The following is a 14,859-nucleotide window of genomic DNA, read 5'->3' as shown; positions in this document are numbered from 1 at the left end:
GACGTAATAGAGCCATAGGTAGGTCCGGATATTGGTTCTGTCCGGATATTGGGCCCCAGCTTATGGACTTGTACTTATGGACCCTAACTCAGAGAAACACCTATACAACTCCCTCTGGACATGCATAGCACCTATTTAAGACCCAAATCACACCAATAAGGCACATAAATGACTGAAATAAATGCAAGAGAAACATAAAATGAGGGTTTAGAAGTATGTTCATACATTGATAAACATTCTGGTACTTATGGACCCTAACCTAGCCTAACTCAGAAAAACATTCCTACTGCACATGCATAGCTACTAACACCCTATTCACACCAATAAAGGACATTAAAGAGTGAAATGAGGTAAGTATAGTATGGAAAAAAGTACAGTATGAAACATTCTGCCTACTTACAGCAAGTCCCTGGCCACCTCGATGAATAACCTCCTCCTCTCGGACTCTGACAGTAAGAAGGATTTCCTGAAGCACTTGCAGTACACTGTTCCTGAAGTCTTGCACTGAACTTAGTCAATCACACACAGAAGTCCGTTCTCTTCACAGTGTGCACTCTTGTCTAAATAATGCTCCATTGTAACTTACTAAGTGTTGCACTTTAACTTTTCCCATTCTTATAATTTTCCAAAGCCAAAACAAACAAGTCTATTTACGTTAAATTTTTTTTTTATTGAGTCTTTTCTCTCACAACTTTAAATCCCTAACACAGCACACTGTTTTTTTCACTGCACAGCACTCTAAATTCCCGTGTGGTTTAGTGGAGAAGTTCTTGCTGTTTATTCACTGTCAGAGTCCGAGAGTATCACTGGCAGGCGACCTAGGGGTGCATCGCTCGGTCGTGGTGATGGCGTACCCACTGCAGACGACTCTGAAGACAGCCGCAAACTCACGTCGAGCGGTGACTCCACTGTGGCTGATGCGCTGGGCTGTTGCTCAGAGCATGAGGGCCTGTCTTGGGGAGGCAATGGAGTGGAGCCTGGGCTGGGCACAGCAGGGGTCACGGGCCTGAAAAAACTGTCAATGGTTGATTGACGCAATGACCGACAATTCTGACGATTGATGATGCGCTGCCTGAAAGCACGCACTTCCTCCACGAGTCCCAAGGACCCCATCTCCCTGTCGCAGTCCGGGTGTTCCAGGTAGTCTAGGACGAACTCTAGATGTTCCCGGAGTGCACTCAGCTAGGGGATGGCTGGAGTAGTGTCCTGCTGAGAGGAGTCCGCATCATCGTCGCCTTCATCGTCAGAATCTTCAAGTTTGGTACTGACACCTGCAACCGAAGACGCGATCTCGATATCAGACAACGTCTGATACCCAGGATTGCCTTCGTCGTCATCCAACCACTCACATACATCGTCCACATCTACATCATCGCCGTGCGTACGTAGCCATGCATGGAAGTCATCCACGTCAAATCCTAGAAAATCGTTCTCCACATCTGTTCCGAGAAGCAGACGAGACCAACCATTTTCCAGAGTCTTCACAGGGACTTCCTTCCATGCAGTGGCCCAGTTGTACAGCGCAGACTTGATGTTGTAGCGGTGAAGGTTTTCCAAAGTCCGCTTGCCTCGTGTGTCCTGTCCCTCCCTGCGCTCGTCCTCGTCCTCGAGAACAACCATCACCTCGTCCAGGAACTTCCGACAGTATAGGTGCTTTGTTGCCACGATCACTCCTTGGTCCATTGGTTGGATGAGAGTAGTCGTATTAGGTGGCAGAAACATGCACCTAAAATGACCATTTTCAGCAACCAAGTCCTTGTCGCACGGGTGGGCAGGTGCATTGTCGAGGAGAAGGAGGGCCTTTACCTGGTCGCACGGGATTCCCAGTGTCTTCATCTGGTAATGGATGACCTCCTTGACGAAGTGACGGTGAAACCAGTCTTTGAAGATCACAGCTGTGAACCATGCCTTCAATGAATGGTACCAGACGACAGGAAGGACATCCATCACCCCACGAAGGCACCGAGGCTGCTTTGCGCGGCCAACAACAACAGGCTTAAGCCGGTGCATGCCGTTAGCACTGGCACAACACAAAGCAGATATCCGTTCCTTGGAGAGCTTGCGGCCCAGTACATGCTTCTCTGTCTCCGCGGCTAGAGTTTTCATTGGCAGCGAGCGATAGAATAGGCCAGTTTCATCAGCGTTGTAGACTTGACCGAGAGTTAGGCCCTCCCTGTCGATCAAGCCCTTCACCTTGTGTCGAAACTCGTCAACTCCATCCTCGTTAGCGTCCAATGCTTCGCCATGTGCTTTACGGTTGGTAAGGCCATGCCGCAACTTGAACGCGAAGAGCCAACCCTCGGATGCCTTGAAGTCTAGGGCGTCGTGAAGCCTGGCGAACTTCTCAGCAGCAGCCTTCAGCTCCGTTCCACGTACCATCACACCAGCAGCACGTTGTTGTCGATACCAAATCAACGTGGATCGGTCGATTTCTGCAAACTTGGGGGTAAACATAACCTTCCTTTCCACGTTGCGTTTGCTTCTCGACGAGAAGTCAGCCGTGTACTGCATGAGTTTGTCTCAGGATCTCTTGATATCGAACAAAGTAGACCGGGCCAGGTTAAACTCGCGGAGAATGTGGGAAGAAGACCACCCCGCATCTACTTTCTTCAGTATCTCCCGCTTCTTCTCCAGAGTCAACACCACTCTCTTCCTTTTCTCAGTTGGCGGGGCCATCATCACACACACTAAGAGGAGGCCCGAGAGCAGCAGGAGGCCCTGCAGCAGGTAAGGCACCACCACAAAAACGATCACGTGGGCAGCCATAACGACGAGCGTGCACTCGCGGCGAGAGACAGGCGGAAAGTGGGGAGGATGCAGCGGTGCTCTATCGGACATCGGAGGAATGACGCGCCACAACAATGCTCTCCCACGCCGCGCGCGGCAAGTTCAAATTACGGGCGGGGAAAAAAATCGTTTTTTTTTTTTTTTTTTTTTTTTTTTTTTTTTTGGGGTTTTCGGACCATTTTGGGAATATTGGATCCCAGGACGATTATGTCCAGGTAGTGGGGATGTTCGGATATTGGGCGTCCAGATATTAGAGTGATTACTGTCCTGTAGTATCTTGATGAACGGATGGATGCACAGGTGATGGAGTTCTTGTATTGTTGTGCAGGCTACAGGCAGGTCTGGTTATACAAGTGGGATATGTCAGTGGAGGACTGCCCAGATAGTGGAAACTCATATAACAGAATGAGGAAAAGAAGTACTTATGGGGAAAATAGAGTTAGGTTAACTTACCTTACTGCCACCACCAAATTAAGGTGTAAATTGCCCATTGTTGTATTTTTAGATGCTTCGGTTAAATTCATTGGCTTGTTTCACAGGTTATATTGCAGGCTCACTAACCTATCTGTCTATCTATTGCCAGACGCCTCAATCCCGTTTGGGGTGGCCACAAACATTATGCCTCCAAGTCGCCCTGTCCCCCACCATCTCACTGCCCTGCTCCCAACTCACACCTCCCTCTCTCATATACCTCTCCACCCCATCCCTCCATCTCATCCTCGGCCTCCCCCTCCCTCTTCCCCCCTCCACCTCACTCACATACACTCTCTTCGTCAGTCTTTCACCCTCCATCCTCTCCACATGGCCAAACCACCTCAGTGTGTTCCTCATAATGCTTCCTATCACATCCACATCCACACTAACCTATATGCTTTCAATCATGAGTTACTGTTCTCATGGAGATTATCATTATTATTTTTATTATTATTATTATGATTATTGTTGTTGTTGCTGCTATTATTTTTATAATAATAATAATAATATTATTATTATTATTATTATTATTATTATTGTGGTAGGTGAGGGTGCTCACCATCCACTCACTTGATGTAGTGCTGCTCTCAGGTATCTGCCCTTTCCTCTCCTCCTTCCTTCTTTCCTTCCATCCTCTTCTGTCTATCTTTCCTTCATTCTTTCCTCTTCCTTCTGCCTATAGGTGACTTTACACTCCCTCTTCTGTCTTTCATTTCTTCATTCTTTCCTCTTCCTTCTGCCTGTGGGTGACTCTACACTGAGTGACAAGCCAAATGATTTCCTGTACACCAGGAAACCATTTACTACGCTGGGTGGTAACCATATAACCAAATAATGGCGCCTGTTGGTTTAGTGGGTAATTAAGGCACTCCAATCGGATTGAGCCGGTGAAGGTTTATATCCAAGGGGTGGTTGGGGATTATTGCTCATATGATGCCATTCAGGGATGAGTGAGGCTGGTCACTCTCATCTTAAATGTCAGGATCATCTTGCCTAGCCCCAGGCTCCTACACTCCTCATGGGGCGAAGTAGGACTGGATTGTGGATGGATGGATTATCATCATCATCATCATCATCTTCATTGTTAGTGTTAGGTGGTGGCAGCCATCATCCACTCACTTGATGTAGTGCTGCCTACTTCTTCCTTCGGCTTTATCATTCTTTTTCTGTGTCTCTCTTCCTCTCTTCCTATGTCTCGCCAACATCCACGTACTTGATGTAGTGCTGCCTACTTCTTCCTTCACCATTACCCTTCTTTTTCTGTCTGTCCTCCTCTCTTCTTATTTCTCCCATCTTTCCTGTCACTTTTTATTACTCTTCTTTCCTTTTCAGGTGGCTTTACATTGAATGACAAGCCTAATGGTTTCCTGTAAGCCAGGAAACCATTTACAACATTGGGTGGTAACCATATAACCAACCTATACTGTACATGTTCCCTAAGCGTCAACAAGTGGGTTAGCAGAGGGTTAGTGCCCCTCACCGTAAAACACCTAATTCAAAGACAAACGGCCACCCCTTATGGGATTATGGCATCCAGCTGTAAATAGGTATGTAGATCCAGCCATCCATCATCCAATCCTACAGTGCCCCATGAGGAATGTACAGTAGGAGCCCGGGGTTAGGCAAGTTGGTCCTGACATTTAAGATGAGAGTGACCGGCCTCACTCGTCCCTGAGTGGCATTACGTGAGCAATAAAACCCAACCACCCCTTGGATATAAACCTGCACCGGCTCAATCCAATTGGAGCGCCTTGATTACTGACTGAACCACCAGGCGCCATAATTCAGTTATATGGTTACCACTGCAGTGCGTGTGGATGGTGAACTGAGTGAATATTTCTCTTTGAAGGTTGGGTTGAAACAGGGATGTGTCATGTCTCCATGGTTGTTCAATCTGTACATGGATGGGGTAATAAAAGAGGTACAAGGTAGGGTAGTGGATGTTGGAGTGGCCCTGGTGAGAGAGGGTAATGTTTGGAAACTCCCTGTATTGTTGTTTGCAGATGGTACTGTGTTGTTGAGTGAAGACAAAAGAGAGCTGCAATGCTTGGTGGATGAGTTTGGGAGAATGTGTAAGAAACAGAATCTAAAGGTGAATGTAGGGAAGAGTAAAGTGATGGTCTTTGAGAGAGGTGAAGTCAGTGAATGTACAGCGAGGTTTGATGGTGAGGAATTGGAAAATGTGAGTACGTTTAAGTACAGGTAATCCCTTAATTCACGGGAACTTTTTTCACTCGATTTCGGTTATCCATGAATTTTTCGTACAGTAATTAAAACATAAAATTATAGTATTCAAATAAGTAATTTCAATATACAAGAGAAATAAATAAAATATAAAAAATGCCTACCTGCTGCCCATGTGCATACATATATGTATGTGTGTGTGTGTGTGTGTGTGTGTGGGAGCCTGGGAGGTCGGTCTACCACTCACCACACAGTCAGTTTGAATCCGACTGTCGAATCATGCGTGACTCGAGATCGAGAATCGTTATTTGTGGCTTATTTTTCTGCCTTCCAGTGATTGCTTGCCTTGTCTGCCAACATGGGGCCTAAGCGTAGTGCTAGTGATGCATGTGGTAACACACCAAAGCGGGCTGGTAAAGTGGTGTCACTGACAAAGTTAAAGTGTTGGACAAACTTCAGGGTGGAATGTCGGCGACAATTCTCCGTCAGGATGATTCCCCGTCATTTATTTACATACCAGTTTATTTAGCAAGTGCAGTACACTAGTTTTTTACTTATATGAGTTATAAAATCCCCCTGAAAATTAGTTATTAAAGTATTGATTAATCAATAATAAGTATGTTAATAGAATGACGAGGAATTGTCCATGTTTTGACGGTGAATTGACTTGATGGTGAATTGTCTCAGAACCGTATGTTTGGGGTGAGTCAATTGTTCATACAATAAAGAAGGAGAACGTAGCATACGGGAGACAGTGAGGGCTAGTGCACCAGACTGTGCTAAAGTGTCTCCACCTATGCCTGTGAATTGTCTTAGAACTGCATGTTTGGGGTGAATGAGTCAACTGTTCATACAATAAAGAAGGCAGAATGTAGCATACGGGAGGCAGTGAGGGCTAGTGCACCAGACTGCTGAAGTGTCTCCACCTACGCCTGTTCCTGTCAGGTTTCAGTTTTAAATTTCTTACATTTTTGTTGTTTTTAATACTTTATGCTAGTTTATAAGGTGTATGTAGTGCATAAACGGTATTATTCAGATGTAATATACGTATAGACATGTGTAATTATGTACACACAAGGGCAGAACACATACGTGAATTTACCATATACGCGAAGGGTCTGGGAACCTAACCCTCGCGTGAATTTAGGGCTTACCTGTACTTGGGTAGTGTGATGAGTAAGGATGGAGGTTTGGAGGGTGAAGTGCTTGAAAGGGTACAGCAGGGAAGAAAGGTTGCTGGTTCCTTTGAAAGCAGTGATAAGAAGCAGGGAAGTGAGCATGGAAGCGAAAAAGTTACTACATGACAGTATTGTGATACCAACTCTAACGTATGGAAGTGAAGCTTGGACGTTGCTGGAAGGACACAAGACAAGAGTGAGAGCAGTGGAAATGAGTTATTTAAGAGGAGCCTGTGGAGTCACATGGAGAGACAGGCTGACAAATGAGGATATAAAGGAGCGTTGTGGTGTGGATGTGGATGTGATAGGAAGCATTAGGAGGAATACACTGAGGTGGTTTGGCCATGTGGAGAGGATGGAGGGTGAAAGACTGATGAAGAGAGTGTATGTGAGTGAGGTGGAGGGGGGAAGAGGGAGGGGGAGGCCAAGGATGAGATGGAGGGATGGGGTGGACAGGTATATGAGAGAGGAGGGGGGTGAGTTGGGAGCAGGGCAGTGAAATGGCGGGGGACAGGGCGACGTGGAGGTGATTGGTTTGTGGCCACCCCGAACGGGATTGAGGCATCTGGCAATAGATATAGATAGAGAGACAGGTTACCACCCAGCATAGTAAATGGTTTCCTGGTGTAGATATTTCTTATCTGTTATTATTATTGTTATTGCAGTATTATTCCTATTCTTGTTGTTATTATTATTATTGATTTGGTTATATGGTTACCACCCAGGGTAGTAAATGGTTTCCTGGTGTACAAGAAACCATTTGGCTTGTCACCTTATTATTATTATTATTATTATATATTATCTGTTATTATAATCTACAGTATTACTATAATTCTTGTTATTACAGTGCAGTCACCACTCACATAACGTGGGAATGTTGTACCCGCTTTATGAAAATTCCTCGTTATAGGGCCATATGTTTACATGTTAAAGGGTTTCGTGGTATTCAAGCCAGCCTCATTTTCACTTTTTGGGGTAATTTTCAGTTTTTTTTTTTTTCCAAGACATTTATCTGCCTAATAAAGACTTCAGAACATACAAACACTGGAAGATTCCCCACCTTGAATGGAAGAGGATGTGGGCTTGCTGGAGGGAGGTGGAGTGGAGTTCTGTGGCCAAAAAAATGGGCAAAAATCACACAGAGCACGTGTGCAGCCAGACAGAGGGGAGAGGGTAGGCTCACTGGGGCAGGAATGCTCAGTGGACCGTGACCACACCACACACTGACGTGACAGCCATACGTTGTAGGCTGATGCAACCTCCACTGTGACTGTCACTGGCCGCGTTATGTCTGTTCCCACAGTGTTGTGACCCTAGTTTGCCGCGTTGTGATTGAACCATAATTTGGGGTCTCTGGCCGTGTTATGTCTATTGTAGCAGCGTAGTATGTTGTTAAAAAATATGGGCAGTTTCCTCCACCTGTGTTATGTCCATCATTTTTGCGTTGTGACTAAACTTTGGCATCAGATTTTGCCTTCCATGTTATGTGAGTTTTGCGTCATAGGATCACCCGTTATTTGAATGTTGACTGTTATTATTATTTTTATTATTATTTTTGTTGTTCTTGTTGTTGTTCTTGTTGTTGTTAGTAGTATTGTTATCAGTTTTGTTGTTGTTGTTGCTTTTATTGTTGCTGGTAGTTGTTTAATGCTGGAATTGTTACAGTAATCTCTCAGTTATCTATCGTCGCATTATTTGGCCCAGCAGAATATCGTGTGCTTTTTGCTTGGCACTGTTAAAAATATGTCCAGCAAAATTAGGCAACATATGGCTCAGAAACAGGAAACAGTTGGCATTACTGTACAATCTTTGGCGGTGATGCGTATCATTTGGCTCAGACACGGGATCCAGTCGGTGTCCGAGCAGGCTTCATAACACACCAGTCAGTCACAGTGCATTGTGGCAGTGACCCACCCAGTGCACCAAGCCTGCCATCGCTCTCTCATTCTCTCCGTGGATGCTGTACAGTGAGGACGTATCTGTGCCTTGTGCATTTGTGACCCATGCATTGGCTGTGTCCCAGTGCTCTGACTTAGCCTGTGGCCTCTCATGCCTTGTTCAATGCTGTAGTGTTGTGGCTTCCCTTGTGGCCCCTCAGTGGCTCTAGTGTTTTGACTGCTGTATAGTTAGGACATATATGTGTGTATCTACCCTCCATCCATGCCAGCACTGGGTGAGTACAGTATGGTTATGATTATATTATGTTCTGTATTATTGTGTGATATGTACTGTATCAGTACTGTATTGTATTTCATGCTTGATTTTAATCCTTTACCCATAGGCAATATTGTTGGAAAGTTTTTGGATAGAGGATTGAAATGGATAGCTCAGGTAATGATACATTTTCCAGCTCAGTGCCGAATGGATATCCAGTTGGAGGTACCGATGCAGTACCCGGCATTTTGCATTATTTGGTGTGAGGATTGGCTGAGTTACATTGGATAATTGAGAGATGACTGTATTGTATTTGTTGGGCAGGTTATATCGCAGCGGACATCAAAGGCACCGGCTCACTAACCCAGATGCTGTTAATCACGGACTATCACCCTCTCGGCTCCCTACACGACTACCTTCAGAAGACCTCCCTCAACTACTACTCCATGGTGCGCCTGTGCCTCTCCACCGCCTGTGGTCTCTGTCACCTCCACACAGAGATCTTTGGCACCAAGGGCAAGCCAGCCATCGCACACAGGGATATCAAGTCAAAGAATATCCTGGTGAAAAAGAACGGAGAGTGTTGTATAGCAGACTTTGGGCTGGCTGTTAAGTATGTCAGGTATGTCTATCTATCTGTATCTATCTATCTGTCTATCTGTATTTATATATATCTTTTATCTGTCTTGTGTGTCTGAGTATGAACACATCATTCATCATCATCATCATCATCATCATCATCATCTAGACCTCATTTCTCATGCTAGGGAAGGATGAGGAGTAGCAGCATCCAGATAGCCAAAGTGCCCAGTTCAATAGATCTTGCTTCCATTCACTCATCATTCAAGCTCCCGGAATCCTGGCTTCATCTGATAGGCCAAAAGGTTTCCATTGTATACTGTAGCTTCACATCCTGTTAAAAAAAAAATGGAGACATGTATAGCAGACTTTGGACTCGTTGCTAAATATATCAAGTGAATGGACTCAATCTTAGTATTTATCTGTCTGTCTTTGTCTATCTGTCTATGTGTATTTACATATCCTGCATCTGTCATGTGTGTTTGTCTATGAAAACATCTGTATCAGACTTTGGATTCACTCCTAAATATCAGCTGAGTGGACTGTCTATCATTATATATCTATGTCTGTCTCTATATCTCTCTATCAATCTATCTCTCTCTCCATATGTCCATCTGTGTCCCTGTGCCGGCCATAGCACACATTCATTCGTTCATTCATCATCCAATCCTACGTTGCCCCATGAGGAGTGTAGGAGCCCGGGATTAGGCAGTTGGTCCTGACATTTAAGATGGGAGTGATCAGCCTCACTCATCCCTGAGTGGCATTACATGAGCAATAAACCCCAACCACCCCTTGGATATAAACCTGCACCGGCTCAATCCGATTGGAGCGCCGTAATTACCCACTAAACCACCAGGCGCCATAATTTGGTTAAATGGTTACCACCCAGCTTAGTAAATAGTTTCCTTGTGTACAGGAAACCATTTGGCTTGTCACTCAGTGTAGAGTCACCCACAGGCAGAAGGAAGAGGAAAGAATGAAGGAAAGAAAGACAGAAGAGGGAGTGTAAAGTCACCTGTAGGTAGAAGGACGAGGAAAGAATGAAGGAAAGAAAGACAGAAGAGGATGAAAAGAAAGAAAGATGGAGGAGAGGAAAGGGCAGACACTCGAGAACAGCACTACATCGAGTGAATGGATGGTGAGTGCCCCCACATAGTACACACAGATAAAAGAAACATCCTGGTGAAAACAAATGGTGAGTAGACTGTCTGTCATTGTATCTGTCCATGTCTGTTTCCCTGTCTATCTGTCTATCTATCAGTCTGTCTGTCTATCTATATTTCTATCTGCTTATCCATCCGTGTCTCTGTGCCAGCCATTGCACACACGAATATTTAATAAAAAACATCCTGGTTAAAACGAAAGGTGAGTGGACTTTGTTATTGTATCTATCCATGTCTGTCTTCCTGTCTGTCTATCTGTATTTCTATCTATCTCTCCATCTGTGTGTCTGCCAGCCATAGCACACACTGATATTTAGTAAAAAGCATCCTGGTGAAATGAATGATGAGTATTATATAGCAGACTTTAGACTTGCAATTGTTATGTCCATCCATCCATCATCCAATCCTGTGTTGTCCCATGAGGAGCATAGGAGCCCAGGGCTAGGCAAGTTGGTCCTAACACTAGAGATGAGAAAGATGAGAGTGACCAGCCTTACTTATCCTTGATTGGCATTTTGTGAACAATAAACCCCAACCACCCATTAGATATAAACCTTCACCAGCTCAATCCAACTGGAGTACCATAATTACCCACTGAACTACCAGGCGTCATAAGTTGGTAATATGGTTACCACCCAGCATACTAAATGGTTTCCTGGTGTACAGAAAACTATTTGGCTTGTCACTCAGTGTAGTCACCCACAGGCAGAAGAAAGAGGAAAGAATGAAGGAAAGAAAGACAGAAGAGGGAGTGTAAAGTCACCCGTAGGCAGAAAGACGTGGAAAGAATGAAGGAAAGAAAGACAGAAGAGGAAGGGAGGAAAGAAGGATGGAGGAGAGGAAAGGACAGACACCCGAGAGCAGCGCTACATTGAGTGTTATTTTGTCAGGTGAAATATTTGTCTGTCTACTTCTGTCATGATGGTGGAAAGTTAACTAATTATCTTTTTACAGTGAGAACAACGAGCTTGACTTTGGGACGAACCCCAAAGTGGGCACGCGACGGTATATGGCGCCGGAAGTGTTGAGTGAGACCATCAACATGAGCTGCTTTGAGTCACTCAAGATGGCTGACATGTATGCGTTTGGCCTTGTCCTGTGGGAGGTGGCCAGAAGGTTAGTGGCTTTGACAGAGAGAGAGAGAGAGAGAAAGAGAGAGAGAGACTTTGCCCTCTGTCTGTTATTAAGTTTTTACCACCTAGAAATAAAAGAGAGCCCAGCCTTCTCTCTGTTATTTAGGTTAAACACTTTCCATTTATTGACTCATTCAGTACCATGGCATTGCATTATCATTTTGTTACCAGAGTATTGGCTAAGATCCCTCAGGTTGAATAATGTGTCTCTTAAACTGAACAGAATCATCTAGAACAGTATTTCATAACTAGCTGTATATAACTTAAATGCTGGGGGTATGGCACACTGTTCAGGTCACATGTATCAATACAAAGTTATTCATTTTGTGTGCCTTTTTGTGCTAAATCGTTTGTTTCCTTTCATTTATAAAGGCTCCAACCCGCTTCCATGCATCCGCCTTGATTCCATGCTGCTGGATCTCTGACAGCCTCACTCTTCAGTCCCTTATCCCTAAGGTCACATTAAATGGCCTCGGCCCAGATCATTTTTGGTCTGCCTCTCGCGACCCTACCCCTAATGTTTACACTTCTCACTTTCTGCAGTATTTGTTCGTAGTGTTTGCCATTTTCTCACTTTGCTTCCATACTTGCCCTCATCTGGCACACTCTTAGTATCTGGGTTGGTGAGATTATGTGCTTCTCTGTGTAACTTACATATTTGATGCCACGCTTTGGGAAGGGAATAATGATAACAGTACTTTGTTTAGTGAGAGTGTAGGTGTGATGGAAGAAGGAATGTCCTGTGTGGTGGTGGGTGAACAACATTAGCTGATTTGGTCCATCCAAGGCTTCTAAATAATCTGGATATTATGAGTGACAGTGACAATATGAGTGATGATCTTGTGCTGCAGGGCTTGGGAGGCACATCCTGGGGCCCTGGTACAGAACTAAGAAATATTATAGGCCCTGGACCTTTGACCATACTGGCACTGTATCCCTCCCACCAATTATTAATCATATCCTGATTTACAGTTGTCTGTTCAGTGTGCAAGAAAGGATCATTTTATTAGGTTGAATGTGTGTACAGTGTTGCTGCAAAATATTTACTACAGTACTTATTACTAAACCTGAGACTGGCCGTCCTGCCCCCATGTAAGCCGTGGCGATTATTATTTTGGTACCATCAACACCCTTCTTTCCCAGGCCCAGCATCTGGTGTACTCACCTCAAAACATTGTTATAACTGGCAATGATATCTTCAGATTCTGGTACACTTATGAGCCACATACTTTCACACATAATGTTGTACTTAAGAAACAATAAACAGCTGGATTCAGATCATATGGGGCTGTTAAAAAATAAAAAAATAAAAGATGCTTCCCAGATACTGTTGCTGAATGCCAAGAACAAATAAGCCGCCAAATTATTTAATTAACCCCTGGAATCTGATGACGTATTTATATACAGTAATCCTTTCACTATCCAAAGTAATAGAGCCAAAGGCATGTCCAGAAAGTGGTCCCATCCAGAAAGTGGGCCCCTGGCTCCTGGACTGGAACTTAAGGACCCTAACCCAGCCTAACTTTGAAAGCCACCTAAATAACTCCCTACCGGACATGCATAACACCTATTAAAACCTATTTAAGACCCTATTCACACCAATAATGGACATAAAGCATGAAGTAAATGAAAAGGAACCAAAGAATGAGGAATTTGAAGTGACAATACCTAAGCCAGGGTACTTACAGCACATCTGTGGCTGCCCTCTCTAAGGTTTGGGCAGTGGTGAAAATGCTCCTGAAGCATGTACACTAATCCATTGTTGTGCTGCACATTGTTCCTAACTGCACCACGCCGGTTTCAATCGCCAATTTGCACCCCACAGTTAATCCTATGCACTCTAAATTCTGATTTCTTAACACTGCACAACACTGTAAATCCCTGTGTGGTCTAGTGACAAGGTATTGCAGTTTATTCACTGTTTATTCACAAAAAACGAGCACATGTGGCTTCCATTGCGATAAGCATCTACTCGCGACTGAAGTTAGGCAGTAACTGTTGGAGTGTTGGTGACGGGGAAACACAGTTGCCAGATCGCAACTGCCACATTACCAAACTCCTCAATTTTCATTACCAAATTTAACTTTTCATTACCAAATTCATAAAGCTAGCATTTATTCTTCACTAATTATATATACAAGTGGAAATACATGTAATCACTCTCCTTATAATTAACAGCATGTTGATTATTTTCACGCTATGTTGGCTAGCAGATTCATCAGAGAGAGCAGACAATCCACCATCTTCATCCTGTGTATCCTCATACATGTGAAGAATCTCTTTGGTAATGCATTATTCTGATTTATTACCAAACAAATTTTTCATTACCAAATTGGCCCACATTTGGTAATGAAAACCCTGACAGGGGAGGGGGGAGGGGGAGGAGGGAAGGGGTGAAAGGGCCATGGTGTAAACAGCTGTTCGGCGTTGTTCGGCAATTTCAAATTATGGGTGGGAAAAAATTAGGATTGGGGGGGATTTTTTTTTCTTTTTTTGGCCATTTTTGGGTTCTGAAGGTCCAGGCCCACAATGTCCGGTAAATGGGGTGTCCAGAAGGTGGGCATCCGGATAGTATGGGGATTACTGTATTTCATTCATGCTTCACTGAGCTATGAGAAATATGCAGCCAAAGGATAAAACTCTGGGCCACGTCAAAGTAAAACAGGTATAGTATCAATATGAGGGGGAGAGGGTCTGAAAAAATGAGGCATGCATGATTTTCATTCTGAATTATTCCACAGGTGTGCGAGCGAGAGTGGTGGCCAGTACATGCTTGTTGACGAGTACCAACAGCCGTACTTTGACTGTGTACCACCGGACCCTTCCTTTGACGAGATGCATCAGGTGGTGTGTGTTAAGGGTATCAGGCCAGACATACCATTACGCTGGCAGTACAGTGAGGTGAGGCTCTGCTATCATCATATTAACCTATTCTCATTGTTTTGTGAGTGTCATATAGATCTTAAAGTGTGAAAATGAGATTGAGAAAGTGCGAGTGGTGTGTGTCAGGGGTTTTAGGCTAAATATACTCCTGTGCTGCATGCATGATATAGAAATGCCCATGAGAGCCAAATTGGTCTTGTGCTTTCTATTCCTTTGTTTGTGTGCTGTACTTCACCCCATTTTTTGGTGGAACTGAGGGCAGTATAAACTGCTACTTATAACATATAGCTTAAATCAAGACATCACCCAGCCATCCTCAGT

General features: G+C 44.3%; 1 protein-coding gene across 1 annotated transcript in view; it reads left to right on the top strand.

Moving 5' to 3' along the window:
* tkv (serine/threonine receptor kinase thickveins) overlaps window positions 1-14,859 on the top strand; it is an 82,597-nt gene that overhangs the window by 51,713 nt on the left and 16,025 nt on the right. The window contains exons 6-8 of the mRNA XM_080270421.1: window positions 9,102-9,399; window positions 11,477-11,638; window positions 14,397-14,556. Of these exons, the coding sequence (XP_080126547.1) occupies window positions 9,102-9,399; window positions 11,477-11,638; window positions 14,397-14,556 (620 nt within the window). The remainder of the gene's footprint in view (window positions 1-9,101; window positions 9,400-11,476; window positions 11,639-14,396; window positions 14,557-14,859) is intronic.

This window comes from Coenobita brevimanus, chromosome 40 (genome assembly GCF_032717465.1).
Source record: "Coenobita brevimanus isolate Jiangsu-jjx chromosome 40, ASM3271746v2, whole genome shotgun sequence".
Lineage (NCBI taxonomy): Eukaryota > Metazoa > Arthropoda > Malacostraca > Decapoda > Coenobitidae > Coenobita > Coenobita brevimanus.
The sequence above is the reverse complement of the archived record's forward strand: the minus strand, read 5'-3'. Positions and strand labels throughout refer to the sequence as shown.